This window comes from Wasmannia auropunctata, unplaced genomic scaffold (genome assembly GCF_000956235.1).
Source record: "Wasmannia auropunctata unplaced genomic scaffold, wasmannia.A_1.0 LD336071.1, whole genome shotgun sequence".
NCBI classification, from domain to species: Eukaryota; Metazoa; Arthropoda; class Insecta; order Hymenoptera; family Formicidae; genus Wasmannia; species Wasmannia auropunctata.
Window position 1 is genome coordinate 644,221 of NW_012026819.1, and position 19,099 is coordinate 663,319.

The following is a 19,099-nucleotide window of genomic DNA, read 5'->3' on the forward strand; positions in this document are numbered from 1 at the left end:
TAATTTATGCGCCTCGCACGTACTTGCATAATAATACGAGATATATTCATGTACTTGCACGATAATATACGATCGTGATGACCCCTTTAATGTTAATGGTAGATTCTTTGAATTTGAAATTGAATTTTTTATCCTGTTAAAAATATTGAGATATCAATATAGTTCTCATATTATAAGCGTGGTTGAGAACTGCTTTTTCGCAATTTAGGTATGTTTTGTTGAATCAAATCGAAAATCAGAAAACAATAAAATTGAGCTTGATACTAATTTTTAACTTTCTCTGTAATATTAAAAATTGCAGCTTTAAATCATAAAAAAGGTGGAACGTACATCTATAAATAGATGATTAAATATATTCAGATTGCAGGAGATAAAAATTTTCGATGACAGACTTTTGCTTGATAATTCGTACAGATACGGGCAATCATTATCCCTGTTTTGACACATTATCGTTTTTCGTGAAACGCGACTGATTAATAAAATTCCCCACTGGTTGATATTGATCGCGTTTTATTACATGACTATAATCGGATAAGACATCGTGATTGCGGATCGATTATTTTAATCACAAAAGGAAATAAGATAAGAAATTTGAATCCTCTATCAGCTTCTTGTCGATCGAGCGTACATGTATGTGGCGTCATAATGCGAATAATGAAAAGTTTTTCTGGGGGTCGCAAAAGTCAAACGTGATCCCCATCGAGACTCGATGGGGCGCCCTCAGGAAATCTAAACCGGTAACAAGATGGCTGCTCGGAAACGGAAACCGGAAGCTTGTCACTCAAGCTACGCGGACTTCCGGCGTGTCCTGAAAAAAGGGAAGCGGTTCTGGTACGGTCGAGAAAAGGGAAAGAGACAGAGAAAAAGACGGGATTGTTTCAAATGTATTGTTTCATTATATTCCCTGGTAAAAGTAAAGGAGAAACACTACGATATCAGTTATAATTCAAGTGAAATCTTCAATCCTCTGCTATGCCTTTTATATTAATTATATTTGTAAATAATGCAGAGAAAACTTTGCAACAGAATTTTTATAAAATATTGGTATTAATCAAAACGTCACAAAAACTAAGTAATTATTATACATTTTAATTAGAATCTTGTATTGAGTGATATGAATTATTTATTAAGAAATAATTTTTTACACGACAACGTTGAAATGAAATTCAAACTTTTTGATTTTCTTCTTCTAATTAAAAAAATGAGGAAAAGAGAAAAAGAAAGATAAGAGAAAGAGAGAGAGAGGGTGAAGAGAAAATATGGATTGATTTTTGCGATAAAATTGACAGCAAAAATTTGATTTCTTAAGATTTAGATTTATTAAATATGCTTCTGATATATTAGTTTACTATATATTATACACAATGTACATATATACAATTTACCTATAAGTAATTAAGTAAAGACAAAACATTGGGATATTTTTGCGATTACTCGCAATGCTGAGACCTCGCATATAATTCTCTGATTATCGTAGCTTATAATAATCATGAGAACATTACTACATCAGTATAGTACAGACGCATTATTTTAAATTGAAAATAACGATTTATAATGTTCTAATATCAACAAAATTTTGTTCTTGTTTAGTAAGTTCTCCTCATTTTAATTAAATTTTTAATATGTATCTTTAAATTTGTAAGTATATAACGAAATTATTAACAAAGCCGAATTTATTCCGATAAAGACACTCAGTTGTACGCTACTCGTACAAATTGCGTATTCGTTAAATGTATTCCCAAACTGGCCTCTGTTTTCTTTTCTTTTTTTGCAAAAATCCATGAGAAATGAAAATATCAGAAAGTATAGAGTCACAAAAAAATTATACAACTATATCTTGCAAGTATAGAATTCTTGAGAATCTATCAAATATTATATGTCGCGAATTCTTTTACGACATGAAGAAAAAACGTGCACAGTTTACATTAGCTATGTGTGTAAATGTGTGAAGAAATGCCTACGTCGTAAAAATTTTTTTGACGATCGAATTAGCGGATCGCAATTGAGCCACGAATTCAATCCGTTGTGGCAGTAATCCATTTTCGTGTGATTCGTTGCCGTTCCGAAAGAGTCGTTACATGCGCGGGGATGCTCAGTTATGCGGTCAAGTTAGACGACGTTATGCATTTTCTGATTAAATTGGAACTTCTTACGATATTATTTTCTGTGACGCACGCTTTAGGGGCTAATTTGAAATCTACATACATACGTGAGTCATTATAACGTGTAACAGTTTGTACAAATATCTTATTACGTAAGAATGCGACATCGATATCGTCTAATGAAATTTCTCTACGCGCATTTTCTCTCCTCTCTTATATTTATAATTATTTACCTATTCACGTCAAACTAGCTCATTAGACGCGATCTTTGGTTTCTGACAATATTCGTAACTGTCTCTAACTCCCTTATAAATATCAACACTTGTAAAAACTTTCAAGTGGTCGCAGTCCTGTATTTCAATTATTTTCCATCGAATGAATTACGAGCTCACGAATTTACGAGTTGCGTTTTTTAATTATCTTCATAACTTCGTTAAACTACTTTGCGTCGCGACGTTAAATCTTTCGCGCGCGCTTGTTTGTACCTTTAACGATAAAGTTATGTCAATTCTTGAATTATATCAATGTCAGCATCTCGTCTTTTGAAATAAACGCTCGTGTACATATTAAAGCTATCCCGGTAAAAACTTTTCATATAAGAATATATATAAATATATATATTAAATTATCTATGTATCAAATATGTCCATTTTTCAATTATTTTCTTTATTATTTTTTATATATACGAACAGAAATTATACAAGAGAAAGGAGACATATATGGACATATTTTATACATATTATTTAATATATATACTTTATACATAATTACATACATACAATATATTTTATATAAAAACTTTTTATCGGGATTTATTGTATTTTATATAAGTGACTAATATGTCGCGAAGATCACCTTGAGAAATATTAAAATCCCAATATTCTTTCAGAAATGTAGATCATACATAGATCAATTAATTTATCATAATTTCTTTGTTTTAATATTTTGCATATGTGCGAAGTGCAACCATTCATAATTATCTAAGGTTTTACTAAAAACTTTTGAAATTGCCGTCTTGTTCGCTAAACTTTCGCGCATATTCATTATGACAAAATCTTTACGAAAGTACATCAATTTTAAGCAAATATCTATTACTGTCGTAAAACACTTTCATTATTTAGCGTCATAAAAAAGTTCGCAGATATTGGAAGCAAAAGTTAAAAAAATTTATATTTAAAAAAGAATTAATATTTTGAACTTTATTCAATTTTGACGAAATATTTTTCTAAGAATGTACTGACCGATTTTAGCACAGCTTCGTGTATTCGCACTAGACGCACATGTTAAACACTGTCGTAAAACGTCGCACTTCACCCAATTTTACTTTGAGAAGTCCGATTGTGTGTATGCGTGTCTTGAAATACACTCGTTGATAAAACACATCGTCAAACTCAAGAAATGATTTAGCTTTTCATTCCATTATACGTCTATGACTGTAATTACGTTCATTGCGTCAAGAGTCTGATTAGATATGCACCGATTATGCACTAAAAGTCGGACGTAAAAATCAATATCTCAAGATTTGTTCGTCAATCTTTTTCAACCGACACTTATTATCCAATTCATTCCTTTTTCATTTTTCTATTATCGACGATACCGTCGATAATACCGATTTCATAATCTATACTGAGTACCTCATTATCACGAATCTTCTAACACTTTCAACATATTAAACTGTCATAAAATCATCCGCATACTTTCCATCTTGAATTTCTTCTTTATCTATCCCCTCGTATCTTTATAACTTCTTGTCGCGACAATATTCTAATCGTGAAATTGCCGTTCGCATACAATAATCGATCAACGCGTGAATCACCACGGATTGCTTCGAAACGTTTCATCCCAGTTTCATTAATTCGGTTATCTTACCACCAATATTTCTGCATGTACGGCGCCATGGGGACCTGTCCGCTTCCGGGATAAGCAGTGGGCTCCATCAGCTTGGACTGGCAGGGCTTGCCGTCTCTCACCAGCACCGGCACGGCGACTCTTCTGGGCGAGCAGCCGCTGCCGCCGGCCTCGACGCGCTCGCTCGCCGCCCTCTTCGTCTTGTACCTGTGATTCTGGAACCAGATCTTCACCTGGGTCGGCGTGAGGCGAATGATGGAGGCCAGGTGCTCTCGCTCGGGCGCGCTGAGGTAACGCTGCTGACGGAAGCGTCGCTCCAGCTCGTAAGTCTGCGCCTTGGAGAACAGCACGCGCCGCTTGCGCTTCTTGTGCTCGGTCTCGTGGGGTTGCGTCGTCTCGTTGCCGGTCTGCTGCTCGTCCTCGAAGTCCTGCGACTCCTCGTCCTTCGACGACTCGTGGCTGTTCTCCTGCTGCGACGGGAACGACATGTCGGAGATCGCCGGGCTCGTCGAGTCCGGTTGTTGGAGTACTGGAAACACAAAGAAGAAACAAATAAAGATAATTTTCTTGTATTTTAAGAGAATTTTGTTTTGTGTGTGATCGCAGCTGATATCAATTTTTTTTGAAATATTCTCTTTCTAGACAAATTACATTTTTAACGTAACACTAAATGTTGACTAAAAAGAAGTTAGTTTTCTTATTATTCTTGTACAACAAGATCAATTTAATTAATAATAAAATACACTTTTCGAATTATATTTACGTAGAGTGTAGACTATCATCAAAATAAGTTAGATAGAGTGATGCAGAAGTATATAGTGTTTAGTTAATCCACCGACTCAATTACTTGATTGACGCTAACGAACTGCAGCTGCATTTCGATTCATCCGACACCGTCGATTGCTCTTAGTGCTGATTACCGGCAGATGTTGGCCTGCATTGATTTTTTTAATAGCTCTTCTAATCACACATTAGAGAATTAACTCTCGTAGCCGTTTGTGTTTAGTTTAAACTTCACGTGTAAGCGTTTTCAGATAAAAAATTTTTCTCTTTGTTTCAATATGTGTCTTCTATTTCAATATTAAAACTTTTGTTTCATGACGCTAAATAACGAGAGAATTTATTTAATTAGTTACGAAAATAGAGGCGGTCGAACGTACAAATTGTTATTATAATTTTCAATTTAACGCGACGTAATGAAGGATTAAATTTAAACAATGCGTAAAATATGAAACGATGATGAGGCACATGTCATTTTGCTGACGCGGTAATTATGCTACGCGAGAAATACATGTACAATAACTTCATTTAGCGAAGTGTGGGTAAATGTTACGACCTGGCCCGAGATACCGGCTAATTTCGTGTACAACGCCGGGATACTGGCTTTACGCCGTAGTACAATATGCTTTTGTGAGCGACCCCTGAAACCCGCTTGGGGAGGGTGTGAACCAATATAAAGCCTATTTGATACCCTTGCTTGGACCCCATGGGATCAACCATATCATTTTCATGGGAGATTAGACCGTGCTCGCAGTCGCACTGTGATTTCAATTAAACACTCGCCGCCGACTAATGTCTCCGAAGGAAGCGACGGCGACGGAGAAAGGGATGATCTCACGCGTTCTCTTAAATCTGACAGTGGCAAGTTATTTATTAGAAATGAGTCTTTCTCCCGACTTTATCTTTGAACAAATCTAAAATATACACACAGTTGCTGATTATTTGGATTTAAACTCTTTTAGCGACGAGAACAGATCAATTGATTTAATCTAATCTCTTTCTTAATATGAAAATAGAATTAGACGGATCTGCATATATTTTGTTTGAAATTCTAGTTATAAAACATTTAATGCGGCAAACGACGAAGGAATTTAGCATAAGTCTAGCTCGAGCTGCAATTTTCGAAGAAGTCCGTATGTGACTTTAAATTTTTTACAAATCAGCTTCGGAGAGAATTCAGTGTAATGCGCTATCCACCGAACAATGTAAACGTCCGATATAAAGGAGATCCACTCAATCGTGCTTCTCCCCTCTTTACCTGCTACAGGACCGCAATTATTCGCGCGTGATGCGTTTCTCAACGGTTCGACACGTTGCCTGGATTTTTCGCTCGTGCAAACCGTGGGCCGCGAGGAAAAAAAAGGGAGACGCGAAGGGAACGCGGGATAGGTCGCCGGCGAATTTTTTGGGCGTGACGATACCGATTCATTGGGGGGCCCGGGGACACGCGGGGACCCCTTCTTTCGCATCTGTCCCCGGCTCAACATCTGTCCTCCATCGCGAACCAATCGCTGTGCGGTATCCACGAGGACCTTTTACAGAACCATTAGATCCTGCTTAACCCTCGCGGACCAATTGTAGGGTGCTAAATAAATAAGGGTCTCCATCTCGCGCCCCCTTCCCCCGTCCTCCGCCCGCAAAAGCGCGTGTGCGTCCTTTCTGTCTGCGCGCACCAGCGAAAGGAAAAGGGGGCGAGAAAACTTGCGTCTCAAACGGTGGTAACTGCAACGGTGATCGATTCACCGACCGCAACTCCGTTTTCTTAGGATGCAAGTGACGAATTTGATCATGCAGTCAAAATAATTTATTTATTTCGCGCGCTTCTTTGAAAGGTTAACAGTTATTTCTGGATACAATTGAATGCGCGCTTTCGCAAATTACGCGAGGGGCGCTAATAACTTTTTCTACTGTGTACGTCCCCGATTTGTAGACTAAAGATATAGGATAATTGTATTTGTCCGCTCACCATTCACCTCCTCCAAGGGTTGAGGCAACGTTGCCGGTAGTGCCGGTCCGGTTGGCCATCCTAATAATCCAGGTGGAGGCGGTGGTAGCGTACCCCTATTCAGATTAGCGTGCATAGGCTGCAACATGGCGGTTGTGTGCTCCAGAAATTGCTGGTAAGCCGACGGCATGTCGTTGGCCGTTGGTAAAACCGTCGTGGTACCTAGAACATAAAATTCCAATAAATTTATTAATTTTCTTCTCCTACATTTATAAAGTGCTTAGCAGAGAAATGTCTTGCCTCGAAATTTTCCTGATTTTAAAATCGGATTGATTTAATTAACAAGATAAATTGAAATAACAATGACTCTCATATTTTAAGTAAATGTTCTCTCTTCTAAATTGCAACAAATTAATGTTATATGTGTTTTCAATTATGTTTAATTACTAATGGTACCAAATGTTTTTCTACTCTCTAAATTTTTTGGAGTGAAATTTCACTCTAAAGAGTGAAAATACTGCCACTCAAGTGGCCGAGTGACAGTATTTTCGCTCTTTTGGAGTGAGATTTCACTCTTTTGGAGTGAGATTAACTCTAGAAAATTTAGAGAGTATTTAATTACATCTAGTTATTCTAATTGATTTTGACATTACCTTGCACATCTGGTTCCTCTTGCGACGGTTTGGCATCGTTTAACTCCAAAATGTCGCTGATTGCAAAACCGGACGTTCTAGCTGGCATTTTCATACTTTCCAGTAACCTGTAACAAAAAAATTACAAAACTGCTATAATTCTAGCCTCAAGGAAATATTAAGAAATTTTATTTAATAGAATTTTTGTTGAAAAAATTGAAAATAAGTTTATGTGTGAAGATAGCGGCAATATTATTTGGTTGTACATATCTTACATTTATGCACCTATCAATTAGTAAAGTGTTAATGCAATCTTGTTCACTTGATATCACATGTTTATCAGATATTGATAATTTTTAATTTCTGGCGAGATAAAGCAATGAATAAATTGATTTGCTTCGGGTATTAAGAGCTTACAATAATATTTTAGCAGCGATTATTTAATATCTTCTTATTTATTTTATTTTAATAAACCGTACATATATATTTGCGGCAAGTTTTGGATGGATGCCAAAGATGGGCGTGTTTGCGGACGGATCTTGCAAGTTGGAAAGTCGGAAGAACACAAAGGTCGCTCCTTGACGGATAATATTTAATATTCGAGATCTGTCGTTGGTCTCTCGGAAGCTGAGTGTGACGATTGTCAAAAAGCCACCGGTCCTTTCAAGACACGATTAGAGAAATGTCTTTAAGGATACAATACCTGCGCGCGTTTGACACAATCAACCTGTCCTCGGACCTGTGTATAGAAGTGAATTTTGGGGCCCGCTTGCTAAGCCGTACGAGCCATTATCGCGTCACGTTCGGCCATACGTTAAACAAATATCCCCGGAACGAAGCGCGGATGTTTTCGAATAAACTTTTTCTCGAATTCACATTCTTTTATATAGACTGCTACAGACATTTGGAAATTCTAATGAATATAAGAAGTTTGCGAAGCGTTACGATAATTGTATTGTCATATAATTTTTTTATTCGGATTTTGTTTTAGTTCTTAGTTACAAACACACACAGTTTTAACAAATGTCGATACGATGTTTTTATTTAACTTAAATTTTATAGACGCATGGATACTTCCATAAATCCAAGTTATCCATTTATTTTATCGTGCAATCTTGATTATATAAGAATTAAATTAAAATGTTAAAGAGATAAAGCTGCCATATATTAATCGGCTTCTTATAAAAAGCCGATAATTATTTGAAAGTGCTAGCATTGAAATCGCCCGCGATTTCAATCTTCTGTAATTATGACGATTTTTACACTTTAATTTTGTCAACAAAAAATTGTTATACATTGTACGAACTCAGTTTTCGTTACTCTTTTACAATAGGATTATTCGAACTAGTCGAAATAATTCAGGAAAATAAAAATCGTTTCAAATAATCAGTCGATATATTCTTAAAAAGAAAAGAATACATGAAATTTATTGATATCTTTTACGATTGTAATAAGACAAAAATTATAAATTCTATCCACCAGTCAAATTTCTCTAACTGCTAATATTAAAATATGTAAAATATATAATTGAATCTAAAATGCTTTGTAATATAAAAGTGTGTTTATTTTTGTTTCTTAGATTGTAATCTGATTATCTTAATAATATTATAGGTATTGCTAAGCAGCATTCGGATAAGAAAACATTTGATTAAACGAATGAATCTTAAAGGACAGATAAAGAAAATTAAAAATTTGCAAATATTATTATATAATGAAAGAATCATATAATATAATTCTGATTCTTTTATGTTTATGAATATTCACATAATATTATTTGTTAACATTTTAACATCGTCGAGAGCTTAATATACGTCTTGTCATGTAAACATAGAGCATTTAGTGGTGATTTTTCGATGTCGCGTGTCAGGTTTAATCGATAACTGATGCGTGTTTCAGTGAGCATCAAGGATATCGATAGCCGTCCGGATATTTAGCGATATCGCACGATAATACGCGATATATCTTAATGAAGCCACGTATAAGAACTCGAGGGAGGCGGTCCGTATAAGGACGTATAAGAACTCGAGAGAAACCCGTCGCGCAATGACATCACGATTGACAAGCCCGAGCTTTTCAATTTATTTATCGGACACTTGAGACTACTTATTATACATTATTGAAATTTAATAACTATGTATAATAGCGTGTTCTTACAATCGATTGTACGGAGGAATTAGTTATTACTCGTGATGATTTAATATATCTGATACGCGCACACACACATCGGTTCTTCTCTTATCTTTCCTAAGATAAATAATTTCAGAAAGAAATAAAAAAGGGAAAAGAAACTTACAGGAAGGAAGATATACAAATTTTTTATTTATTTTATTTACCTAGTGTTTAATGCGAGCTGACTGTACCAGACGTGATTAAAAAAACTAGCCGGATACGGTAGTAACCAGGGTAGAAGCTTGTTCTTATCTGCCATTTTGAGATGATTTCCAAGATTTCGATTTGTTTTCATTAGTGTCGATACATGTTACACCTTTTTAACTACGGCACATCTATAGGTTTTAAAAAATCTCTCTTAATTCATTATGTTTTCGATTTTCTGTCCAACTCTTGTTTTCTTTCCTCTCTCGCAACTGCTCAATAATATTAAAAATTGAAATTAAGTTTTCTTTTGTTAATAATTTAGAGAATCTCTTCTTTCTCTCTTTCTCTGTCTCTTTTTTTTACTTCATTTCTCTTCCTTCACCTTCACTCGCGTTGCATAATACGGATGAAATTTCTGTCTTTTGTCTTTCACCACGCGTTCCAGCACGCGTATAAATTTTTAAATTTGTAATTTACTTGTTCTTACTTCGTATATATTATATCTTTCTTACAGTAGATTTCTTTATTTCGATCGGCTTGTGTAACTTCTCTTTAGTAATCATTTTTGTCTCTTCAATTTTTCCACGATTGCCACTCTGCCCATGATATTTTCAGTTCTTCTGTCTTCTTCACTTTTTCTTGCCCTTGTCACACAATACACTGTCATAAATCTCTTTTTGTCGTAAATAACTTTGATTTGTTACACAACGACAGCTCGGATATGCGGAACGTAAGTCTAGCACGTGAATAATTAGTACGATTAATCCAATCACCGATTCCCGTGCCGTTTTCTCGAGACACTCGCAACTGTCGGTCACTATCACAAAAAACTGTTAACGGCTTGCAGGAAAGGCGGCTCTGTCCGAGTGGCACGGCAAGCAGGCTACCGATTCCTTTTTCGGTGCGGTTGAAGGACTCTCCTTGTAGTTTTTGAGTGTCCTCGACGAGCACTTGACGGCTAGTGTTCCCTACCTCGAGCAGTTTCGCTTGTCAAGCACCCTCAAAGCGCAGGGCGGGTTCTACGTGGAGGCGGGGATTTCTCGTTCATCCCCCCAGCTCGTCGCGTATCCCACCCTGCTATCGACACCCGGCGGTAACTTAGGGAAGGTTTCCCGCGGAAGAAGCGCAGAATGGGAGAACGTTGTTAGTTTCTTCTTTGTTGTTGTTATCGTCTTTAGAAGTGTCACTTATTTGAAAAATTAAAACAATGCCGAGAGAGACGATAATGCAGGTCCGATGGAAATTCGTTTTACTTTATTTAAACTACGAGTAATTTGTTAAAGTTGATCTGACAATTTTTAAATTTGTAAAATGATCCATTTTCAACGATTATAAAAAAAGCAAAAAGTATCTGCAATCTTTCAAGAGATAAACTGATTTTATTGCGACTATTTACAAAGTATATCAGCGAATACAAGAATTCTTTACTATTAAAAAAGTTTAATATTTTTTAATAGAATAATCTTGATATAATCTTTCTTTCCAAAATATAACTAGAGCGATGTAACTTTAACAGAGCGTTCGCTAACTGATTCATAAAATGCATAAAATAATTAAAGCTGTACTTCTTCACTGTCAAAACGAGTCTTAAATTTTTACATATGTAAAAGTTCACACTTCGTCTAGCATTCGCAAAGTCTAGCAAAATCTCGCCACTTTGAGCGATCTTACGAAGGATATCCCTCGCTCGCGAGACTCCGTGCGACTGGTAACGTTACCGGGGCAAGTTGCCGAGGGGTGGTGCCGTCGGCCGACCAATGGGGTAGTCGCGTGTCGGGCAACCCTCGCCCGACCGTCCCGGGGGTTGATTTCAATCCAGCTCGGCGAGCGAGCCAATCGCCGGGCTTCATCGATCAGGGGGCTTTTTACACCGAGAGCATACTTTACGTCGAGTGTTAATGTGAAAGAGTATTAGCGGTGCTTTTACTGTGTCATTTCGATTTTTCACTCTCGTTCCCCCCCCCCCGCTCCCTCTGCCACCGCCCTATTTTTCTCCCTTTCCTCTCCCGTTCCTCGTGGCACTCAGATCGCTGCCTATTGATACGCAAAACTGGGTTAGAAGCGTGGTCGCGACTTACGGCCGAGTGCTGCACAAACGCGAACGAGATACGTATATATATGATCAATCAGTTCGACTGTCCTCTTTTAGGAGCTTGTTTGCTCGAGCAAAAAGCCGAAGGGTGCGAATTCGAGTATAATTGAAGGAGTAAAAGAAGGGAGGATATATACCTAATTTTACGAAAATCGAGATGTCCGCAAATAAAATACGGTGCGTTTGTTTGCATTGGGTACATTATTAATTTAATAATGCAATGAGATCTTATAAATCTTCTGGAATCGAACTTTTTACAAATAACAACATCTTTCTTTGTGTCACATGTGTATTTATCAATTTAATACGACTGTGCTCAGCGAATTGGATTCTTTTAATTGGATCATGATTTTTTTTAGGCATGTCAAAGTAAAAAATTCCAATAAAAGACGCGAAATCAAATTGAAGATGCCAATCTAAAACTGCAGTAATCGAAGAAGCAAACGGACGGAGTCAGATAAGAAGTCAGATTTGTTGCGACAGTAAAATAAACTCAGACTGTCAGCATAATTCAGGCGAAGAGTGTGACGGCTAATTTATATAGTGAGACATTTATTACGTGCCGTGCGTTCCGTGACGATCAGTCCTCCTTTTTTCTCCGATGTTGGCGCGCGTGAAAAAAAAAAAATACAGAAAAAGGTATCGATGTGCAACAACGAGGCTCTGACCTGATTTCTTTTTTACATCCACCCACCCACTTATTATTCACGGACACGCATTTATTACGTCGAAGCGGCAGATAAAGCCGGTCATTTCGCGATTATCATTCGGCGCAACACGTATCGCCATTCGCATTGGAATTACGCGCATAAAAATAATTTCGCGGGCCCCTGGATGCGATTCGATCGAATCGTATTCGTGACCTTTTTTTTCCACGACGTTTCGATCGCAGATAAAACATTATCGCGGTAATACCGAAGCCATATTACGGGATCGTACAGCGTTATTGATTACCGAAGATGTCGAGATATCATTGTCGTGCGTCACAGAATATTTTGCAACATTTTTCGCGTAATACACGACACGCGTATATCGTTTTATAATTCTGCAAAGGAGACGCATAAAGGATAATGGGAAAAACTTAACGGAAAAATGTTATTCAAAGAACGCGAATCTCGCAATCCCTAATTTATCTTAAACATTTCTCAGTATCGGTTAAGTTTGAAGATATATTTGGGTGCTCCGTTTTAAACGAGGGGGAGGAGGGAGGACCACACTTTTGATCTCCCGATCGGGCCGACTCTTCGAAATTGATGATTCGCCGGACTCGTCGGTCCCGCTGAATGGAGTCGCAGGTTGTATCCAATCGCCGAGATGAGAGAGATGCGCACCTGAATGCGGGCACTCACAATAAAATGCACGCGCGTACCGACGGTAGCACGGTGGAAAATGGGGTTTCGAAAAGCGCGATTTAGAAACGAGGAACAGGTAAAGGGACAGGAGCGACGATGGGGCGAGTTTCCGGTTCATTCAGACCGGTCCTCGTACAATCGCGCGGCTCCACCACACAGAAAGTCAAAAAGTGCGGAAGAGGGTGGACCTGACTTTCCTGGTTTTCTCATGGCCGCGTCTTGGCCAAATTTATATCTGGAAATAAAATCTATAACGGCTACCGGAAAGCAGGAAGGCACTTGTATTCTGTAGTGGTCATAGTGGCATTCAGTTATTTTATATCTGAGTTACCAATGCGACGATTTTATTACAAACGTGGGATTATTTGTAACAATGAATAATATGAATTGTTACAATGAATTGCTATTTATAACGACAAAAATATGGCATCAATGACAATGCTTACTTTACTTTTTACAAGTCAAAATTCTGTGATTAGTAACTTAAATAGAAAATATGACTCGTCTGCATCAACGATTAATTTGTAACAAATTGATATCAATATCTATTGCAATATTAACAGATAATTATATTTATTGAAGTTATTGATACGGCGTACCGTAGCAGAAAAATGTTGTTGCGTGTGTTATAAGATCCTTAGTTTATAAAAGCTCAGAATGGCAGTTTGAGGGCTCGAACGATACGTTGGTACGTTGGTTCGTTGTGCATTGCATCGTCTAACTCGGTTAGAATCGTGTTCAACACGAGAAAGAGACCCGCGAGACGTCCGTCGTTTTTCTCGGATCTCCCCTCACCCCTCGACCCGCCCCGCGTCCCGGAAGTTCCGAGCGTTGGCGGGAAAAAATGGAGAAGTCTCGAGCTCTCGGGGCAATCGAGCAACATTTGCCGAGCTCCCACGACTGTTTGGCGATAGCTGTGCCAACTTGTTTCGAGCACGCAACCCAATTTGTCTGCGTCTCATTGTTTTACTGGTCTCTCGCTCTCTCCCGTCCCCGCGCACAGCAGTCGCTTCACCGGGTGCAGTCGTGCCCGCGAATTATTGCAACCCTCCAATGATCGAGTGGAGTCTTCCCGAGCTTTCTGGTTTAATAACATTTTTGAATGCAAACTCGCGCGTGTGCGAACGATACGACGGGGACTTAACTCGGGGATTTGGAATTTAGAAATATTGCTCTACATTATTTCTTTATTTAATAATTATGTTTTATTCAGATTGAAATTTTTAATTGCTATAAAACTTATTCACGTTAAAATCAGTTTGAGAAGTGACAAATGTTACAGTATCACTGAAATATAATATCTTTTTGTGTTCTTCTTTCCAAATAAAATCTTGATGCCTATTATTTTACCAAAGAAGAACATGATCTAGTTTTTTCTTCTGTGACTAACTGATTTCATCGCTGACTCAACCCTCATTTTTACGTCGTCACTGCCTCCGTATTAGTACTCGTGAAACGAACCCTTGGTAAAATGTAGCAGTTAACAATTTATCGCTTATTATTGTGGCACACAGAATTTTACTGCCACCAACAGCGGTTCAAATTAACCAGGTGGCCAAACGAGGACCCTCCCTTTATTGTTCATCCTCCCGCTCTTCCTTTCTCCCTTTCTACCTATATTCAAAAGTGATCGACTGACGTTTTTGACCAGTCATATTCTTTTAAAGATCACGAAAATACTTCCGAGACGGAAACGTCGTTTGACGAAAATCTGACAGTTAAATCCGCAAAGACGATCAGTGCATAGAAAATAATTGGAGAATCTCGACCAAGAACGAGGTAACTTTTTACAACAGCGGATTAATTTGCTAGTCATGCTGTTGTAGATGGTCATCGTGTATCTTTTATACTGTTCTTTTATCTTTTGTACTATATAAACACTATACACAATTGATATCTTAACATTCAAGTTCATAAATAATAAATTCATTCACAAATCCTTGCAAATTTTCCTGAAACAATAAATTTATGATCTATGTACTTTTGCGCGTAAAATAAAATTTACGCGGATAATAGTAACTCGTAGATACATCAACGAAACCTTCGGAGCAACATTGGATCGTATTTTATAATTTAGGAAGTTTTTCTTGTAATTTTAATAATATCTGACGGAATAATTGTTAATTCAGTTATACATGTATGTATAATTTTAGTGCTAATTATTAGTAGATATTGCGATATAAAGTAAAAAAAAAAAATAGAAAATTGCTCTTTTAACATTAGCAGGTATTCTTTTCACCTGAAGTCGCTAGGGATTGAGGGGAGGACTTCGGTAAGCTCAAAGCCCTGCGAAAATACATGCCGGGGGCCCGAGTGGCCACTTGACACTTCTCGGATCTTCTCGTTTCTGGAATGCCGGTTGTGCCGGAAATGGGAAAACGTGTCACGATGAATGACCATTCACCCATTTTTGCCGGATATCTCGCCATTAACATCACAATATCGATACCTGCTTATGCAGCTAGAAAGAAAAACACCTGAGATGTCGATTCTTATATTTTATTGCCGGTACGTGCAGAGGAAATATTCTTCCTAAATTTTCAAGTAACCCTGACCATCCCGTTCGCCTTAGGAACGGGAATTTTTTGCTCAAAATACGACGTTACATTTACTGCGCAGATAATTTCTTATAACAAGGATGCGTGCAGTCTAGGTTTGAATATTATCGCCCGAGCATTATTTAGCCTCGGGCTAACAAAACAATCTTTCTTTCTCTCTATCCCCCCCCACTCTCTCTCTCTTTTTGTCTTGTCTCTCCTTCTCTTTCTTTGTCTCTCTGCAGGGTATCATCTCGAGTGGCTGTTAAAGAGCGTGAATTTAGTCAAACGACCCTGAAAGATAACTGAATGAAAAGGTTTCCCTTCTTTTCTCGGATCTTTTGAACACATATAGTAAAAGATCACCAGTATATTTTGGCTTATTGTTAAAAAATTATTATATGTTATTGTATACATACCACGCTCAAGAGTTTTATGAGTAAAACTTTTTCAACGAAAATTCTTTTGTGTTGAATTTGCTACTTCGTAGAACAACTTCCTTCACGAAGCACGACGAACGTAATATAACGAATAGAGGGAAAGGTAATAATCACATAAAATCAATTATTTTTTAATATGATGCATTACTTGGTATTTGATATTATTTAATATTTGAATATCTTACGTCTCTTGATATTTTTAATGAGCAACAAATAAGAGAGTATATTCTGCTTTAATTATTAGATGTAACAATTTCTGTTACACTATGAAATTTTTTCTGTCCAAATGACATGTACGAGTATTAATTATGAAAAAATATTATAAAAATTTAACGTACTTAAAACGGTGTATAAATAATAAATAAACTGTACTCTTTTACATCGTTGCTCGAAATATATTTCTCATTGAGACTGACTGAGAGAAAAACCGGTGGAATTTGGCGGAAACCGGTCGAAGAATACCTATCTTACGTTCATTCATGAAGTCAGCACAAAGGGGGGGAGGGGGGGGGTGATGGGCCCTGCAGGAGCATGAATGAACGTAGTACGAAGCTTAGCGTTGACCGGACGACGGGTAGGTCCCTAGGAGCACTTCTTTCTTATACCCGTTCAAGAGGCCTGTTGAGAGGAAGATTCCTTTTCCGTAAAAATAAGCCTCCGGTTCGAGTCGTGTGTGTTGTTGGACACGATCGGCACGGCTCGTTAAAGCCGCTAGCCACCGACGTCGTTTAAGAACCGCTTAAGACGTTATTTTATAGCATGGCAGAATGAGAGAGAGAAAGAGAGAGAGAGAGAGAGAGAGATGATTTTTCTGTCTACAGTTCTCAGGTAGAAAAAGTGCTCTTGCGCGAGATGAAATGTCACACTTGAAAATTCCACACGCTTGAAAACTTTTCCTTTCAATTTGCGTGAAACACGTCGCGTGCATAAAGGGGTTCTAATTAATCGAATAAATTGAAGATATTGCTTATATATAGAAAATTAAAGATAAAAAAAATCTGAATCGACTTTGATTTTAATTAAAACTTTATTCACATTAATTTATTTAAATTAATCTAGTAAAAAAATGTTAAATTTAGAAAAAGGAAAAGGACAACTGTTATACACGCATTGGATTCCGTTACCTTTGGCACACGAATATATTACATATACATAGTGAAAAACGGTGTTTTCCATTTCTTACATTTTTCACATATCCAAGTGAAAAAAAATGAGATGATCGTAGGAATATGGCATAAAAAATAAGAATTAGACGGCGATGTGTTAAATTAAGTAATTGCCCATTCGGCGATGCTCTGATTCGACGATCTCGCGATCTCGCAGGTGCAACGAACGAACGGGGAAGTAGGAGAACCATACATACATCGTAGCGGAATACGATTAATCCGAAATTTATGATGGAAACCAACAGGTGTCGGCATACCGCACGGCCCTTTCGCTCCTCGTGTGTGTCCCGGTGTGTAACAAGGCGTACCACTCTACGCCGAAGGATTCGCTTAACCGATATGCGTGACTGCTCTTAAACGTTCGCTTCCGGTTTCCGGTACTATCGGCTTAATCAGATATGTTAATTGCCCGCGCGAACATGCGCGAGGATCGGGTAAAAAGTCTTTCAATATTTCGAGATCAACGACAAGGACGTGTTTGCTTTTATGAAATAATGTACTAAATATATCGAGGTGTTACAGAACAAGTGTTACATGCTTATCTCGTCACCTCGATAGATTAAATATTTGATTGATATTGAGACGTATTAATAGATCAAATATATTGAAGTAAGTCGACACGGGTGGTATTGGTGTGTATTAAGTTTTTCAATATCTAACCACGTATATGTATAAACTGCACGCCACAATATTTGTCGGTCTTGAAACACAGTTTTTATATGCAGCCGGAATCCACTTGTAACTAATTGAATTGACAAGCAATTTAATATATTTTGCTAATATGCATTTACAAGAATTATTGTATTCTCCCCCCCCCCCCGAATCTGTAAAGAAATTATTAATAGATAATATTAAATTTTCCGTTTTCTGTTTTATTTTTAACTTGAAATAGTTTTCAATAACAATTTTAAAATTAATTGATCTCGCATATAGCTAGAAGTTACTGTCTAAAATCCCACTTTATTCGATAACGCAAAAGATCAGTCAAACACTGCTATACTTTTAACTACGGTATTCTTGACACAGGATATTGTGCCTCTAAAGTCTCTTCCGCTATTGATCTTTTTACCTGTAATCCTCGTCGTTGCTGACGTAATCGGGCGGTATCAAATGCCAAGAAGCGTCGTAACAATCGTCGTATCCCGCTGCCATTTTTCTTGCTCTTTTTTCCACCGTGTCGATTAACAAACGTGCCCGTCTCTGTAGCCGACACAAAAAGTTGAAAAATATCCCGCGGCTTGTCCGGTCAAAGTCAAAAACGTACCGCCGTTGAGTGACTCATCGAGAAGTTAGCCGAAGAAATTCCTGCACGAATCCGTCTATTGCTTCAATACGTAAATCTTTTCTCGGCCGCGGTAGATTCGCATTTTGTGCACGCGTTCCTCGAAAATCCGACGTGTATTTCGCGCCGAAAGGCCATCGTATATTCTCCTGCGATGATCACTGCGACACGAGGGTGAATTATTTCCTATTTCCCGGTGAATTTAAGCAAAGAAAGGAAGTCTTGCGGAATTTTTTGTGTTGATCTTCTGTGACGCGATCACCTTACATTTCTTCAAGAATTTCCCGAGGAATTGATTTTACAACAACATTCACCGATGCTGAAATAGATACGAGCGAATAATAACGCGATTAACCACCACTAATCATCGAAATGCAGACAAAAATTCCGTTCGAAGGAAAGATTTGGAAATGTTCATTTATTTTCTAACGGCCTCGCACGTCGTAGCTGTTCAACTAATATTTGAAGAAACGGTTTCAACACTCGAAAGAGGTATTATTATGAGAATTATCGAAAAGCAGCGCCCGAGATTATAACTCTCGTTCAGCTCGTGATAGCTTTACTGAGAACTATGTGGCAATATATCGATCACCTATATATTGTATCA

General features: G+C 37.6%; 1 protein-coding gene across 2 annotated transcripts; it reads right to left on the reverse strand.

Moving 5' to 3' along the window:
• Nucleotides 1–1,590: 1,590 nt before the first annotated feature.
• LOC105449864 (homeobox protein Nkx-2.5-like) lies at nucleotides 1,591–19,061 on the reverse strand. 2 transcript variants are annotated; one of them, XM_011689293.1, is made up of 5 exons: nucleotides 18,475–19,061; nucleotides 18,280–18,410; nucleotides 7,329–7,435; nucleotides 6,697–6,897; nucleotides 1,591–4,479 (listed from the first exon to the last, which is right to left on the reverse strand). In XM_011689293.1, the coding sequence occupies exons 1-5, from the start codon at nucleotides 18,490–18,492 to the stop codon at nucleotides 3,968–3,970; spliced, it is 969 nt and encodes a 322-aa protein (XP_011687595.1). In that variant the 5' UTR covers nucleotides 18,493–19,061; the 3' UTR covers nucleotides 1,591–3,967. The 2 variants fall into 2 exon arrangements, with proteins under 2 accessions (XP_011687595.1, XP_011687596.1); XM_011689294.1 differs by lacking the exons at nucleotides 18,280–18,410; nucleotides 18,475–19,061 and adding an exon at nucleotides 9,641–9,887.
• Between the last annotated feature and the right edge of the window lie 38 nt (nucleotides 19,062–19,099).